Consider the following 14,084-nt stretch of genomic DNA (forward strand, 5'->3'; position numbering starts at 1 on the left):
CAAATTATGCAATTTGTGAAAGGCCTCATGTGCATTTTAGTAAGGAAGTATCATGTTTCAGCTACATGTTAACAAGTTATCTTAAGCCATGCTCAATAAGGCTATGAGCAGCATAACACTTCGAGGTGTGTATCATGAAGAAGATAAAACAGAGTCTGAGATACTGTGGAATAGTTACTGAGGTCATCCTGGAATATAGACTGAATTGAGGTGAAGCCATGAGTGAAGATGTTTTCCCTCTGGTTCACCAGGAAGACTGTTCCCACCTTGCCTGTCATGACTGGCCAGGAGCTGAAGCGCAGGAAAGAAACCCACATACCGTATGTTTCGCTCCATAAGATGCACTTCCCCCCCCAAAAAAGTGGGGGGAAAGCATGTGCGTCTTATGGAGTGAATACAGTAAAAAAGGGTTCAGCCACCACCACCCAGAAGCCTCCCACTGCCATGCTGGGAGGCCTCTGAACTGGCACCAGAGACTGCTTGCTGTTTGGACCTCACCATTCTGCATTGCTGGCTTCCCAGGATCTGCTTCCTGCAGCCCACCTGGAAAATCAGCAAGACTAACAGGCCTATGGCAGCAGGAAGTGAAAACAGCCAAGGACCAAAGGGGAAAGATTAATTCTAAAAAGACCAGGGGAAACCACAAATGTAGTTCCCCACTTAGGCAGTTGATTTTTCCCACATTTGGGGAAATCACAGAGATTAGCACATCCAAAGTGCAGTAAATGAGCCTTACCCTGGGAAAACCACATTTACAATAATGGTATCTCCCCTGCTAGGTATGAATTGGAATGTTCCCTCCAACTCCTGCCCCTTTCTGTGCCCTGTCCCCCAAAGGCATGGTGACCCCCGGCTGCACCTCCTTATCAGAACAGGGCTGCACAGCCCCAGTCCCGAAAGAGGCCAGGAGAGCTCTTCAGTGCTTTGGGGTGCCCCACAGGACCTTTATCAGGGGCTGGATATTTCTCCCACAATCCTCCAGTGCACAGATATTAGCATACCTAATATGCGGGGAAGGCAGGGAAAGCGGAGAAATGCAAACTTTCAGTTAGTGAAGAGGCTGCTTGTCTGCTTCCTTGCTAGTCCAAGCAGTTAGATTGCTGGGAGAGAGACCTGGGACTGCCTGGTATTGTCGTTTTAAAATGTAAAATTTAGTTTAAAAGCTGTTTGTTTGGGGTTAGTGCTTGGTTGAAAAGGTGCTCCATTTGAGTTGTGCCTTGCATGCTATAAACATTCAATTATGTCAGAAAATGGAGATTTGGTCTTATGCTGAGCATGTGCTACTGCTGGTGAATGGGATCAGGTTAAGCTTTGTGTTGCTGTTCTTTTGCATAACCTAAAGTAAATAAGGAAAACCAGCTGTTAAATAGTTTAATTCCACTATTTATCCTCCACACAACTAAAAGGGACCTCTCAATGCAGTGCCAAATCAGACAAACCATTTCTAACTTAATATAGGCTTGAGCTGTAGCTGGGCAGAGTTGCACAACAATTTCATCTGTCATTGAGACATTTCTATAAGCATGGGGAGGAGGTGGATGAAAGGAAATGTAAAATATAGGTAGAGTGGTATAGGTCTTATCACTGGCTGATAATGGTCTATATTAATGCCACTGTTGACTGCTGTTTACTTTACATGGTTCAAATGTTATTCTGTTATAGTTTATTAAATATTTTATTACACTATTTGGTTCAGAATATATTTTCCCTGTGTTCCTCCTCTAAAAATTAGGTGCTTCTTAAAGTCAGGTGCGTCTTATGAAGCAAAAAATACGGCAAATTGCAGGGGGCTCTGGAAGGAAGACTTGGAGCCCACTACTGGCTGTGAAATCTGGCCCTAAAGTAAATGGGGACTGGCACATCTCTTGAGTTTCAAAACTATATTCACTTTTATCAGCTGTTAAATCCAAAACTTAACAGCATTTACAGTCCTGTTTTGTTCATATAGTAACAGATCCTTTGACTTCAGTCCAACGTTTAATTGAAAGTATTACAGCAGTCTATGCCAGTTGTGTTTGTTTTCACATTTTTACTTGTGAAAATCTGATGTTTTGGTCTGTTGGCTTCCCCTCAGGATTCACAATGCGCTTAAAGGAATTCCAGATGACCGAGATGGGCTATTTGATACCATTCAGCGCTCCAAGAATCATTATCAAAAACGGGCTTACCAGTGTATAAAATGTATGGTGGCTCTCTTCAGCAACTGTCCTGTAGCTTACCAGATTTTACAGGTAATTTTTTTTTTTTTTTTTTTTTTTTTTTTTTTTGGGTGCTGATTTGGCAGGTACTATGGAGATATAGTCAAGAGAAGATAGACTAGTCCCACCAACCCCAGACAAGCAAACTGCTCCGTGGTACAGCAGACGAGGACTGGAGGGTAGGGAAGTGGAGCATCTGTAGTCTATAATAATCTCACTAGGTGTTCTATCTAGCAGTATGCCAGTTTTGAAAGTACACTGTTGTACCTGAGTGATTTAGACAGTGTTGGGAATCTGTTGCTATTCTGCTGCACAATAGCCTCCCTTCTTGAGCTGTCCAGGGTAATATCTGATGTGATGTTGAACTGTTCTGGGGAACAAACGTTCTTGCTGAGGTCACTGATTCATGGGTGGCTCAGCATTTCATCTCTACCATGATTACCATGGATCTGTTCCAGTTAGTAGCTGGCCTGCCACACATGGCAGGGTCATGGGTTTTGTATTTTGTGCTGGTGATGTAAAGGACGCAGGGTTGCAATGGGTTTTATTGCCACAAGCAGATTATCTGGTCAGTTTTAAACTGAAGCTGGTGTAAGTCTCTCCATGGAGGTGGGCACATTAAGATGACACACACCAGTTATCTGATGGATCCAGATGGATTCCTACTTCATTTGTTGGTGGTACTGATGACTGGTCTGTGGAACATGGAAGTAGCTTGGGAAGGTAACACGACCACTCATAAGTAGTTTCCTCTGTATTTGTAGAACCAGTTCTACTTCTTGATTCACTAGAAGTCTGAGGGCAATGAAACAGGAGGAAAAGCAGCTAAAGCATTATTAGAAGATATCTTGGGATGAATCAGACCACAAATAGGCCATAATTCAGTTGAAAATGTACTGTGTATTGAAAAGGGCAGCTGAGAAAGTTCATCACATTTGCTTATAGCAGGCCAACAAAACTTGTCTGAACTGTGCAAGGCATTCATCAGGGATTAGACCAAGTCAAGTTGATGTAACTTTGGCAAGCACTTATCTTGGTTAGCTAGGATTTTTTCAGTTTTTAACACTTGAGGATGTGGACAGAGTGCTTAGAATGGCTAAGGCTTCCATCTGCGTATTTGACCATTGCTCTTGGCTATTCAAATCTGCCAAGATGGGAATAATTCCATCATCAAGGGCATCCCTTAATTATGACATAATTGTCAACTTAGCAGTTTTAATTAACTAGGAGGGGCAAGGTATGAGTGAGCAGTTGGTAAATAATGAGTACTTCCTTACAGAAAAGGGCTGCCTCTTTTCAGTACCATTTACCTTGATACAGTGTCTATCTTGTTTTGGGATAAGAGACACAGTATTACAGTGATGTTGATGCTTTTTGTCAGGGCATTCGCAAAAGGTAGTCCTGGTGACTCTGTTCAGTTCCATCACCCTGTGGGACATGTGCTGTCCCACGGGGTAGTACCATACTACCTTTATTTACATCCAAGCCCCTGGGATAAATCATTCAGAGCTTTGTAGTGAGGAGCCACCAATATGTTGATTACACTAGCTCCATTGCTTCTTGCCACCCAATAGTAAGGGAATGGTCAGTATCCTTGAACACTGCCTGAGCTCAATAGTAGGCTAGATGAGGGTGAACAAGCTGAAAATAAAATTCTGATAGGATGGAGGTGCTGCTAATCAGAAGAAAGTCAGGCTTAAGGACAGGGATTTCATCTGTTCTAGAAGAGATTGTATCCCCTTTGACAGATCAGGTATGTAGACTGAGAACACTCTTTAGGTTTGTGCTATCCCAAGATTCCCAGGTGTCAGAATTGTCAAAGACTACCTTTGCTCAATTTTACTTGGTCCACCAGATAAACACTTCTCATAATTTACCTGACAAAGTCAACGGTGCTTCAGTTACATAGTGTATGAAAACTATGAATTGCTGTATTTAAAACTACCTTTGAAGATAGCCCAGGATAGTTGTTTTAGCATGCAGCAGCTAAGCTGCTAACTAGCACATGTTGTCAAGATCATTTGACCTAAATATTGAAAGACATGTTTTGGTTGCCAGTTGCCTGTGGAACCCAATTCTAGTTGCTGTTTAGCATTTGAAGCTAAAACCTGGCTTTCTGTGGGAAGGTGTCTAGATGTTAAAGCTCTTCAGCAGAGGCCCTATTGAGCATAACAGCCACTACAGAGGCACACAGGAGAGGGCTTTTTCTTGTGTGGTCTCCGACTATGAAATGCGCACGCGCGCGCACACACACACACACACACACACACACACACACACACACACACACACACACACACACACACACACACACACACACACACACACACACCAAGCTTCGGCCAGTTTCAGCTCTTGCTGCTTTTGAGAAGGGTGTGAAAGTACACTGGTGCCTCGACTTATGAACTTAATCCGTTCCTGAAGATGGGCCTGTCAAAATGGTTGTAAGTCGAAGCACCATTTCCCATTGAAATGCAATTACAGTGGTGCCTCGCAAGATGAAATTAATCCATTCCACGGTTAATGCTGTCCAGCGAAAATGTCATCTTGCAAGGCACGGTTTTCCATAGGAATGCACTGAAATTTAATTAATGCGTTCCTATGGGGGGAAAGCCCCCCCCCAAAAAAATCACATACGTGTAGATTGTAGATTGAGTCCGGCTCACACTGCCTTGGTAGCCTCAGAACAGCAGGAAAAAGAGCGCCAAACAGCTCAGAGCCGGCACCCAGCAGAGAGCCGACAGCCATTTTCTGCTCTTCTCCGCTCCAGCCCCTCCCCGCCTCACAGCTGATCGGCGCTGGGTCTTAGAAGCTTCCCCAGACTTGCCCAGCAGGTAAACAGGCAGTGGAAATGCACTGGGGAAGCCTCTGAAGCCTGCGCTTTGCCTGGGTGGGTGTGGGTGTGGCAGGGGCAGGCCCGCCCCCCTGTGCCCCCGCCCTCCCCAGGCAAAGTGCAGCTTTCAGAGGCCTCCCGGGTGCTTTCCTACTGCTGAACAAGCCCCGGGAGGCTTCTGAAAGCGGCGCTTTGCCGCGGGGGGGCTGACCCTGCCGCACCCCAGCAAAGCGCCGCTTCAGAGACTTCCACGGTGCATTTCTACTGCCTGTTTACCTGCTGGTAAAGCCCGGAGAAGCTTCTGACACCCTGCGCTGATCAGCTGTGAGGTGGGGAGGGGGCGGGAGTGGACACACCGCCCCCCCTCCAGCAAAGCACCACTTTTAGAAGCCTCCCAGGGCTTCGTCTTGTGAAACAGGGCCATACTTACAATCGTCTTGTGAGGCACCAAAACCCTCGCCGGACCCAATTGTCCAGTGAGTTTTTCATCCCACGAGGCAATCGTCTTGTGGGGCACCACTGTAATCTGTTCCAGCTGGAAAAAAAGCAACAAAAAAATCACTGCAAGACCCATCTGAAACGCGATTAATCCCTTCTGGCCGAGGGGGGGGGGGGAGAAAAGCAAGCAGAGCATGCAAGACAAATGGAAATGGGGAAAAGGCAAAGCATGAACAAAATGGGGGGACCAAAAAACAACCAAAACCCCAAGACCCATTGGAAATGGGTGGGAAGCAAAAAACAAACAACCCCCCCAAGATCCATCACAGCACAGAAACATAACCCCCCAGCCCAAAACCACTCTGCAAAAACACATAGAAGCTTTTAAAAAGCAGAAAACAGCACCTTACCTTACTAGGCAGCTTTCTCTGATCGCACTCTCTAACTGCTGGGGCGAAAGAGCTACAAAGATGCAGCCTTGTTGCCACCTACAGTTAGAAATTTGAATTCCCCACCTTTTCCCCCTGCCTTTTTCCGTTCATAAGTGGAAGCTCCGGTCGCAGGTAGAAGCAAAATTTTGCTGCAGGAGCTGGTCGTAACTCAAAATGGTCGTAAGTAGGGATGTTTGTAAGTCGAGGCACCACTCTACATCTTTTAAAATTGTCTCATAATTCTGTTTTGTTTTTATTTTTTATTTTTTGTGGTGATAGCTATACTCAACAATTGATTTTAAATTTTTTTTAGTAATGTTTGGTATTACAGTATTTGATTTTAATCTGTGGGTGAAATTCATCATGATAAGCTGTCTTGAGCACAACCTGGTAGTGGAAGTGTGGAACAGAAATGAAACAAATAGTATTAATAATCTCAGCCAGTGTTTGTGTGGTGTTGTCATATATATTCTGCTTTGATTGAGTTGAAAATAATTTAGCGTCCCAAATTAAAAACAGAAATCTTTTCGTGAAAAGGATGGGCTTTATGGGAATCTTGCTTAAAGCAAACTTTGCAGAATCAAACTTTTTTTTCCATAGTTATTAAAAAATGAACAAAATGGCAAAGTCCCTCAAAGAAAAAAGATTCCACTAGATTTTTACAAAAATTATCAGAGTAGTGAATAGGACACTATCAAAACACTATCAAAATCTGTTTTTAGTAATGCTTTTATCTAACACTTAAAAATATTAATTTCTTATTTATATTTGAATAAATTACTGTTTTTAGCTTTTGATTTTGTGTTTTTAATTATGTAAACCATTTTGGATCCTTTTTTAGGAGAAAGGCAGACTAAGGATCTTTTAAATAAAATACATAAATAATACTAATCCCTATTAAAAATGATATTGGACTAAGATGTTTGAAGAACGTATTTACAAATATTGAACTGTTTACTTCTTTAAAATCCATTCAGAGCAACGGCGATTTGAAAAGAAAATGGACTTGGGCAGTAGAGTGGCTTGGAGATGAGCTTGAACGCAGGCCATACACTGGCAATCCACAGTATACATATAACAACTGGTCTCCACCAGTTCAAAGTAATGAAACATCAAATGGTTACTTCCTGGAGAGATCACACAGTGCAAGAATGACCCTTGCCAAGGCTTGTGAACTGTGCCCAGAGGAGGTAAGCAGTCGGCTTTTATTTTAGTCTAGTTTATGATGTTAATTTGTAGGGCAGATTACTTAAATTGTAACGTTTCCTATATATTATAGGAAGTTAGAAGTCAACAGTGGTCACAGTCCTGCTGGTAGTTTTCATGTGTGTGCACAAGTGAAATTGCTTCTGCTGTGGCTGTAGATAGGTGCTGCTTAACAAAGTGGTGGTTGCATTCCTGGTTGTGCACTGGGCACATAACCAGAAATATGACCTGGTACCTCATTCGTTAGTAGTAATTTGCCATTGTCATTTAATGAGATTTAACTTATGTATGCATAAATCATCAGTAGGATTCTAGTCTGTAAATCTTATATATAGTAGACATGGTAGCTGGCACTTTATTTTAATATACAGTTATTAAAATTCCTAGTTCATAATTCTTAATATTTCAAAATGTAGCTGAACAAAACATTGAATTAGAATTCAATTCTAATTCTAATTGCGTTTGCAAACATTGCACTTCCAAAATGATACTGACATTTGTAATACTTGTAGCCAACATTATCTCAAATTACAATTTACATTTGTCATAACAAGCTGTACATTCGCTTTGACCAAACAGCAGATTCTGAGTTGATTTGGTGTATTTGTGTTGATCCAGATGCTGCTCAAAACTGGCTCCAATGTAAATTGGGACTAACTGTCCCAGATGCACCGCAACAATTTCAGATTTGTTGGATTGAGTTTTTGTAAAAGACATGATGAAAAGCAGGAAAAAGGAAGGAGAAAGTTAGAATACAGTGTAATGCAGAGACTGAAGTGATCTGAAATTATTAAAAAGGAGGAGGAGCTGCTGTTGGTTTCCTATCAGAAAAAGGGAGGGAGTGCAGTTGCTTCAAAATCCAGTCATTTATAAGATTTGTTTGATCATGCTGGATGTGATGGAGAGTGGACATGACCTTGCAGTAGGCTTCTTAGTAGAATTGTGTTAAAAGCAGGGTGCGATTTTTGTGACAGTAGACCGTATTGATGTTGGGAACATAGTCACCCACAAACAGTGGCTGAAATCCAGTTGCAATTACAGTAGGCCTGTTGAATCAGTAAGGATGGAGTCAGTGCCTCCATAAATTCAGTTGATTCAGTGGGCCCACGCTGGTTGTGACTTTTTTGTTTAGTCATCAAGTCTTGTCCGACTCTTCGTGACCCCATGGAGCACAGCACGCCAGGCCCTCCTGTCTTCCTCTGCCTCCCAAAGTTTGGTCAAATTCATGTTTGTCGCTTCAGTAACACTGCCCATCCCTCTCATCCTCTATCGTCCCCTTCTCCTCTTGCCTTCACACTTTCCCAACATAAGGGTCTTTTCCAGGGAGTCGTCTCTTCTCATGAGATGGCCAAAGTATTGGAGCCTCAGCTTCAGAATCTGTCCTTCCATTGAGCACATATCTTCCCTTTCCATTTGCCAGGAGCTGATCGGACCAGTGGCCATGATCTTAGTTATTTTTATGTTGAGCTTCGGAACATTTTTTGCACTCTCCTCTTTCACCCTCATTAAGAGGTTCTTTAATTCCTCCTCACTTTCTGCCATCAGAGTGGTATCATCTGCATATCTGAGGTTGTTGATATTTCTTCCAGCAATCTTAATTCCGGCTTGGGATTCATCCAGGCCAGCCTTTCGCATAATGTATTCTGCATATAAGTTAAATAAGCAGGGGGGCAATATACAGCCTTGTCATACTCCTTTCCCAATTTTGAACCAATCAGTTGTTCCATATCCAGTTCTAACTGTTGCTTCCTGTCCCACATATAAACTTCTCAGGAGATAGATAAGGTGGTCAGGCACTCCCATTTCTTTAACAACTTGCCATAGTTTGTTGTGGTTGACACAGTCAAAGGCTTTTGCATAGTCAATGAAGTAGAAGTAGAAGTTTTTCTGGAACTCTCTAGCTTTCTCCAAAACCCAGCGCATGTTAGCAATTGGGTCTCGAGTTCCTCTGCCCCTTTGAAATCCAGCTTGTACTTATGGGAGTTCTCGGTCCACATACTGCTGAAGCCTACCTTGTAGGATTTTGAGCATAAAGCAAAGCAAAGCAAAGTGTGCTGCTGTATACTGCCCCATAGCGCTTCAAGCACTCTCTGGGTGGTTTACAATTTAATTATGCAGGCTACACATTGCCCCCCCCCCAGCGAGCTGGGTACTCATTTTACCGACCTTGGAAGGATAGAAGGCTGAGTCAACCTTGAGCCGGCTACCTGGGATTTGAACCCCAGGTCGTGAGCACAGTTTTAGCTGCAGTACAGTAGTTTAACCACTGTGCCACGAGGCTCCTTGCTAGCATGTAAAATAGTGCAATTGTACGGTAGCTGGAGCATTCTTTGGCACTGCCCTTCTTTGGGGTAGTGACTTACTACGGGATTTCAACCAATATATGAGTTTCTTCATGGTTGGGGCATTTCTCACATATGCAAAAAAGATTCATTAAAATTAAAAGGAGACAGCCAAAACACCCTCTCGGTGAGAATTATCCATTCACAAATCTTCAATATAATTAGAAGGTTATTGTCTTTTCATTAAAATCTAACTGTGAAAAAAGCAGGAAAAAAGCACATTCATGTCCTTTCGTATCCACTCTTTTAACAAATGAAGGAATCTTTCCCTTTTTTGCATGCAAGACGCAGACAAAAGAGAGCCCTGCCTGCCTTGCTACTCAGGTTTGGAGCTGCTGCAGAACTTGCTGCAGCCTATGCAATCCTGAGAAGAAAAGACTCCCTGGAAAAGACGCTGATGTTGGGAAAGTGTGAGGGCAAGAGGAGAAGGGGATGACAGAGGACGAGATGGTTGGACAGTGTCACCGAAGCTACCAACATGAATTTGACTGAACTCCAGGAGGCAGTGGAAGATAGGAGGCCCTGGCGTGCTCTAGTCCATGGGGTCACAAAGAGTTGGACACAATTTAACAACTAAACAACAACATGCAGTCCTGAAACTTTCCCTTCTGTAGTGACATAGTATTCTGGCCTGGATTGATGGTATGTTTGGAGGGAGTGGCTTAAGAATACCTGTACCTCTTAGGCTGGGTTTTATTTAGTGCATACGCCACTTGTTTTTCCTGTAGCCATCTGGTTGGCTACTCAGTGAATCAAATATTGGGCTAGACATACTTAGGCCTGATCTTTGAAGAGCTCATCCTCTCTACTCCAAGTGATCCCTTTGGGAGATAAGAGAAGTTGATTATCACTCTCCTCTTTATTTCCAATAGAGGGTTCTCACATACCTCCAGCTTCTAATTCTTCATAAGATTCACTTGTAATACACTTAAGTTGGGAATGTTGATTGCTAATAAAGAAAATACAATGTTTTAATGAGATTTGTTTTCAATGTTAGGAACCAGATGATCCGGATGCCCCTGATGAGCATGAATCCTCTCCACCAGAAGATGCTCCATTGTATCCCCATTCACCTGGTTCCCAGTATCAACAGGTGAGAAGTGACTTAAATTGAAGGGAAACTTTGTAAATTCATTTTGATGTCCTACTAAACTTTGCTTCAGCTTCATTAGAAATACACTGCTACCTGTATTCCTTTAGACACAAGGATGTGTATGTCATGATTAATATGTAACAAAATGTATTGTGACAGAAGGCCTTTTCGTGCCTTGTGTTTCAGACACACAAGTTTGCTTTTTAAAGGAACTTGTTGAGCACCAACATGAGTACTCCTTAACTTTTCTACTTAGCTTAAGTGATTTCCACAGTGACTAAGAGAACTTGAGTCTGTTCATAGATGTCTACAAAATAAAAATAAATTCCTGGAACATGATAATCATCAGTTCATGCTTTAAGAGGGACCATTTTAAAAAGCAAATGCATTCTTTGAAAAATACTAACTTTATGGGGGGAAAATTAAAATGCTTTCTTAACCAACACTGAAGCCTGATTCTGCACTCTGGTATAATTCAAGTATAATGTCACCTAACTCATTCTGTGGTTCTTAGTGGGCTCAAGAATAGATCACATGTTGGATTTCTGATATCTGATTCATGAGTACAGGCTTTCAGGTTCAAAGTGCACACACACAAGATTAAACCTGCCTTATAAGTGAAATGCCTTTGCAAATTTAGCATTAATTCTGAAACTGAAAATAGTATTTTTTTTTCCCAGCACTAGTCATTTTTGAGAATCATAGACAATTATAATTGCATTATTTGTTCCTTTATCTTTTCTCTATCATTAATTATATATCAATCTGTTGATTTCCTTTCCTGCTCATTTGCCATCATCTTGCTTTGTTTACTGATGTTGTCAGCAAACTAGTTGGTAAGTGATATAGACCCAATCCTCTCAAAGTCAAGTCACCTTTTATCCACCAGCTCCATTATCTGTTAGTTTGTGGTGTTTTCATTGTCTCACAAGAGCTGGCTTTTTCACCTCCTAACATGCACAGTGGCAAATTTCAGTTCAAGGGTCAGAGAATTGATCCAGCTTCACATTGCACTAAGATAAATGAATGTATATGTATAGGTCCCTTTAATAGATGTGTAGCAGGTTTAACATACTTGATGCAGATTCTTCCCACCCACCCACCTTTTCTACCAGAGATTGGATGTCATCACAGATACCTTGACTTTGGATGCAGCAGCTCTATAAACAATGATGATTTGCATCCAAATGAAAATTATTTTATGAAAAATTCTATCTGTTCTTGGAAAAAGAATCATTCACAATTACTGCTTCTAGTAACTACTTTCTGGCATTTCATTTCTGAAGACTTCTTAAATCAAAGGCCTTCACAAAAGTTGGATAGCATTTTTTCAGTTTCCTCTTGCTTCAGATCTCACATGAGGTTGGATGTAACCAACCGGAACTACATTCTGGTTTCAATGCAATTTATTTAATCTCCAATCTTATTTAACAGGTAGATGCATCCTTCTAGAAATTATCTAAATGTTGTTTCTGGCCAGTTCACCAACCTGTTCTTAGAACAATAAAAAAGTTAAACCAAGTATTCTTAAAATACATTTTTTCTCTTACAGAATAACCATGTGCATGGACAACCATATACAGGCCCAGCAGCACATCATATGAACAACCCTCAGCGAACTGGCCAACGAGCACAAGAAAATTATGAAGGCAGTGAAGAAGTCTCACCGCCTCAGACGAAAGAATAGTGGAAATGCACATATAGTTAACTTGCTCCATCAAGACTGTGCACCCAGGCCTTACAGTCCAACTTTTCTCTGTGTCTGGCTAATATTTAGAAAAACTATTCCTAATCAACATGGAGTGAAGAGTCTATTCACTGTCTTATCTGCAGAAAATTGCTGTCCATATATAACCTGCCTGCAGTGGAAAGTGTATAGTGTTTTGTAATAAATGGCCTGATGCTAATGTGTAAATGGCAAAGGTGTATATAGTATATTAATGTTTGACTGTTAATTCTTAAGCAAGAAACTTTTTTTTGTCTTGATGAGACTCACAGATCTACAACAATTAATTTCTTGATATATCTGCTGCGCTCTACAACCAGTGTTGCCTGCCTAATGGCAGTTGGATCAGCTCCTTCTCCCCAAAAAAAGTCAACCTCTCCATGTCAACCAGAAAACTAGTTTCATGTGATTCTCTGCCACTGGAGTCAATTTTACTATGAGCAACGTAATGACTGGTAACTTTTAATTATTTGGTTGATGTGGAAAAATTGGTGATGTAATATTGTTTCTAGGTCTTTTTCATTGCCTTTTTCATTCTGGTATTAGGTTAATCACTTTGAAGCTATAGTTAAGCTGTAACATTTAGCATGGCTTCACACCAGGTTAGTGTAGCCAGTGAGGAAAAAAAAATTACCGTTGTCCTGAAGTGACAACTGTGTTTATTCAGAGCCTTTTCTTCTGACATCTAGATTTAAATAAACAGGGTGGGGGAGGGTCGGGCAATGTGACAGACAGGTGGTTTTCAGTTGCACATATGTTCCTCACATCTGATGTTTGACAGTTTTGTCTCTGGGTGGGATAAAAAGAACACTTAGTTTTCAGTAATAGGAAATTAAAAGATTTAAAACAAATATGCAAATTTTTGCTATGCCAGGATGCCTGGAGCATAATAGACTGTATTTGGTGTGCTTGTTTGTTTCTTTGGTAGAGCTTCTTTGATAAACTTCTAACACTTTCCTTTCTACTGCGTTGCAGTGAAGTGGAAGTCAACAAAATCACACAATACTTGTGAGTGCCACTGCACCAAGTTAACTTGCTGGTTTTCTGCTCGTTCACGATTCTACTTGAAAGCAAGAATTGTCTTAGCTCTTTATCCATTGTAAGAGAAATCTTAACCTTAGAAGCAGGGTTTGATCATTAAAACAACCAACACACTACTGGTTAGTCAAATACAAATCTGAGGCCTCTTTTCCGGAGTAAGCATTTGTTTAAAGACTTCTAGGAACGCATCGGTAAATACTGTATTTAAATTAAAATTGGTAACTTGAATGTGTGTAATTATTTTGGAACTTGTCAAAAAACCAAATACCCCTGCAAAACAGATACAGCCCACCCTATACTATTTAAATATTTGCTGTTTTATTTTATAGAAATTATTTTGCTGAATTCACAAATAGAATTTGATTTAAGAAGACCATTTTGTCCTGTGGTGTGTGTGTGTGGTTTTTTAAACAACAACAACAACAACAGATTGCACAGGTAATTGAATTCTGTGCGTTATATTGAATTCTGGAACTAAAATCACATTGAGATTTGGACAGAAATTTGACCCTTGACAAAGAATAAAAAAAAGAAAACTGTAATAGTTTCTTAATGTGACTATCTTGTACTTTTTGTATGTTTTATATATACATATATATTTAATGAGCACAAGCTTGATGGTATTTTTTACAGTTAATACAAAAAATGCTGCTTATCAAACTGAAGATTTATAGTTGAAATGAACAAAGTAAAAAAATTACAATTATGTTCTTTTGCATTTGATATGAGATAGTCTTAATCCATTTTAAATAGTCTATGTAGCAGTTACTTTACCT

The 14,084-nt window shown here is 40.9% G+C and overlaps 1 protein-coding gene and 1 non-coding gene across 2 annotated transcripts in view; one reads left to right on the forward strand and one right to left on the reverse strand.

Annotated features, from left to right (window-relative positions):
* USP9X (ubiquitin specific peptidase 9 X-linked) overlaps positions 1–13,681 on the forward strand; it is a 131,824-nt gene extending 118,143 nt beyond the window's left edge. The window contains exons 42-45 of the mRNA XM_020783881.3: positions 2,075–2,231; positions 6,878–7,090; positions 10,446–10,541; positions 12,094–13,681. Coding sequence (XP_020639540.3) covers positions 2,075–2,231; positions 6,878–7,090; positions 10,446–10,541; positions 12,094–12,228 — 601 coding nt within the window. The 3' untranslated portion in view covers positions 12,229–13,681. The remainder of the gene's footprint in view (positions 1–2,074; positions 2,232–6,877; positions 7,091–10,445; positions 10,542–12,093) is intronic.
* Positions 632–787, reverse strand: LOC140706132 (U1 spliceosomal RNA). Its single transcript, XR_012085855.2, has one exon. It is a non-coding gene; the product is annotated as a U1 spliceosomal RNA (small nuclear RNA).
* Positions 13,682–14,084: the final 403 nt, after the last annotated feature.

Source organism: Pogona vitticeps, chromosome 3, assembly GCF_051106095.1.
Source record: "Pogona vitticeps strain Pit_001003342236 chromosome 3, PviZW2.1, whole genome shotgun sequence".
Classification (NCBI taxonomy): domain Eukaryota; kingdom Metazoa; phylum Chordata; class Lepidosauria; order Squamata; family Agamidae; genus Pogona; species Pogona vitticeps.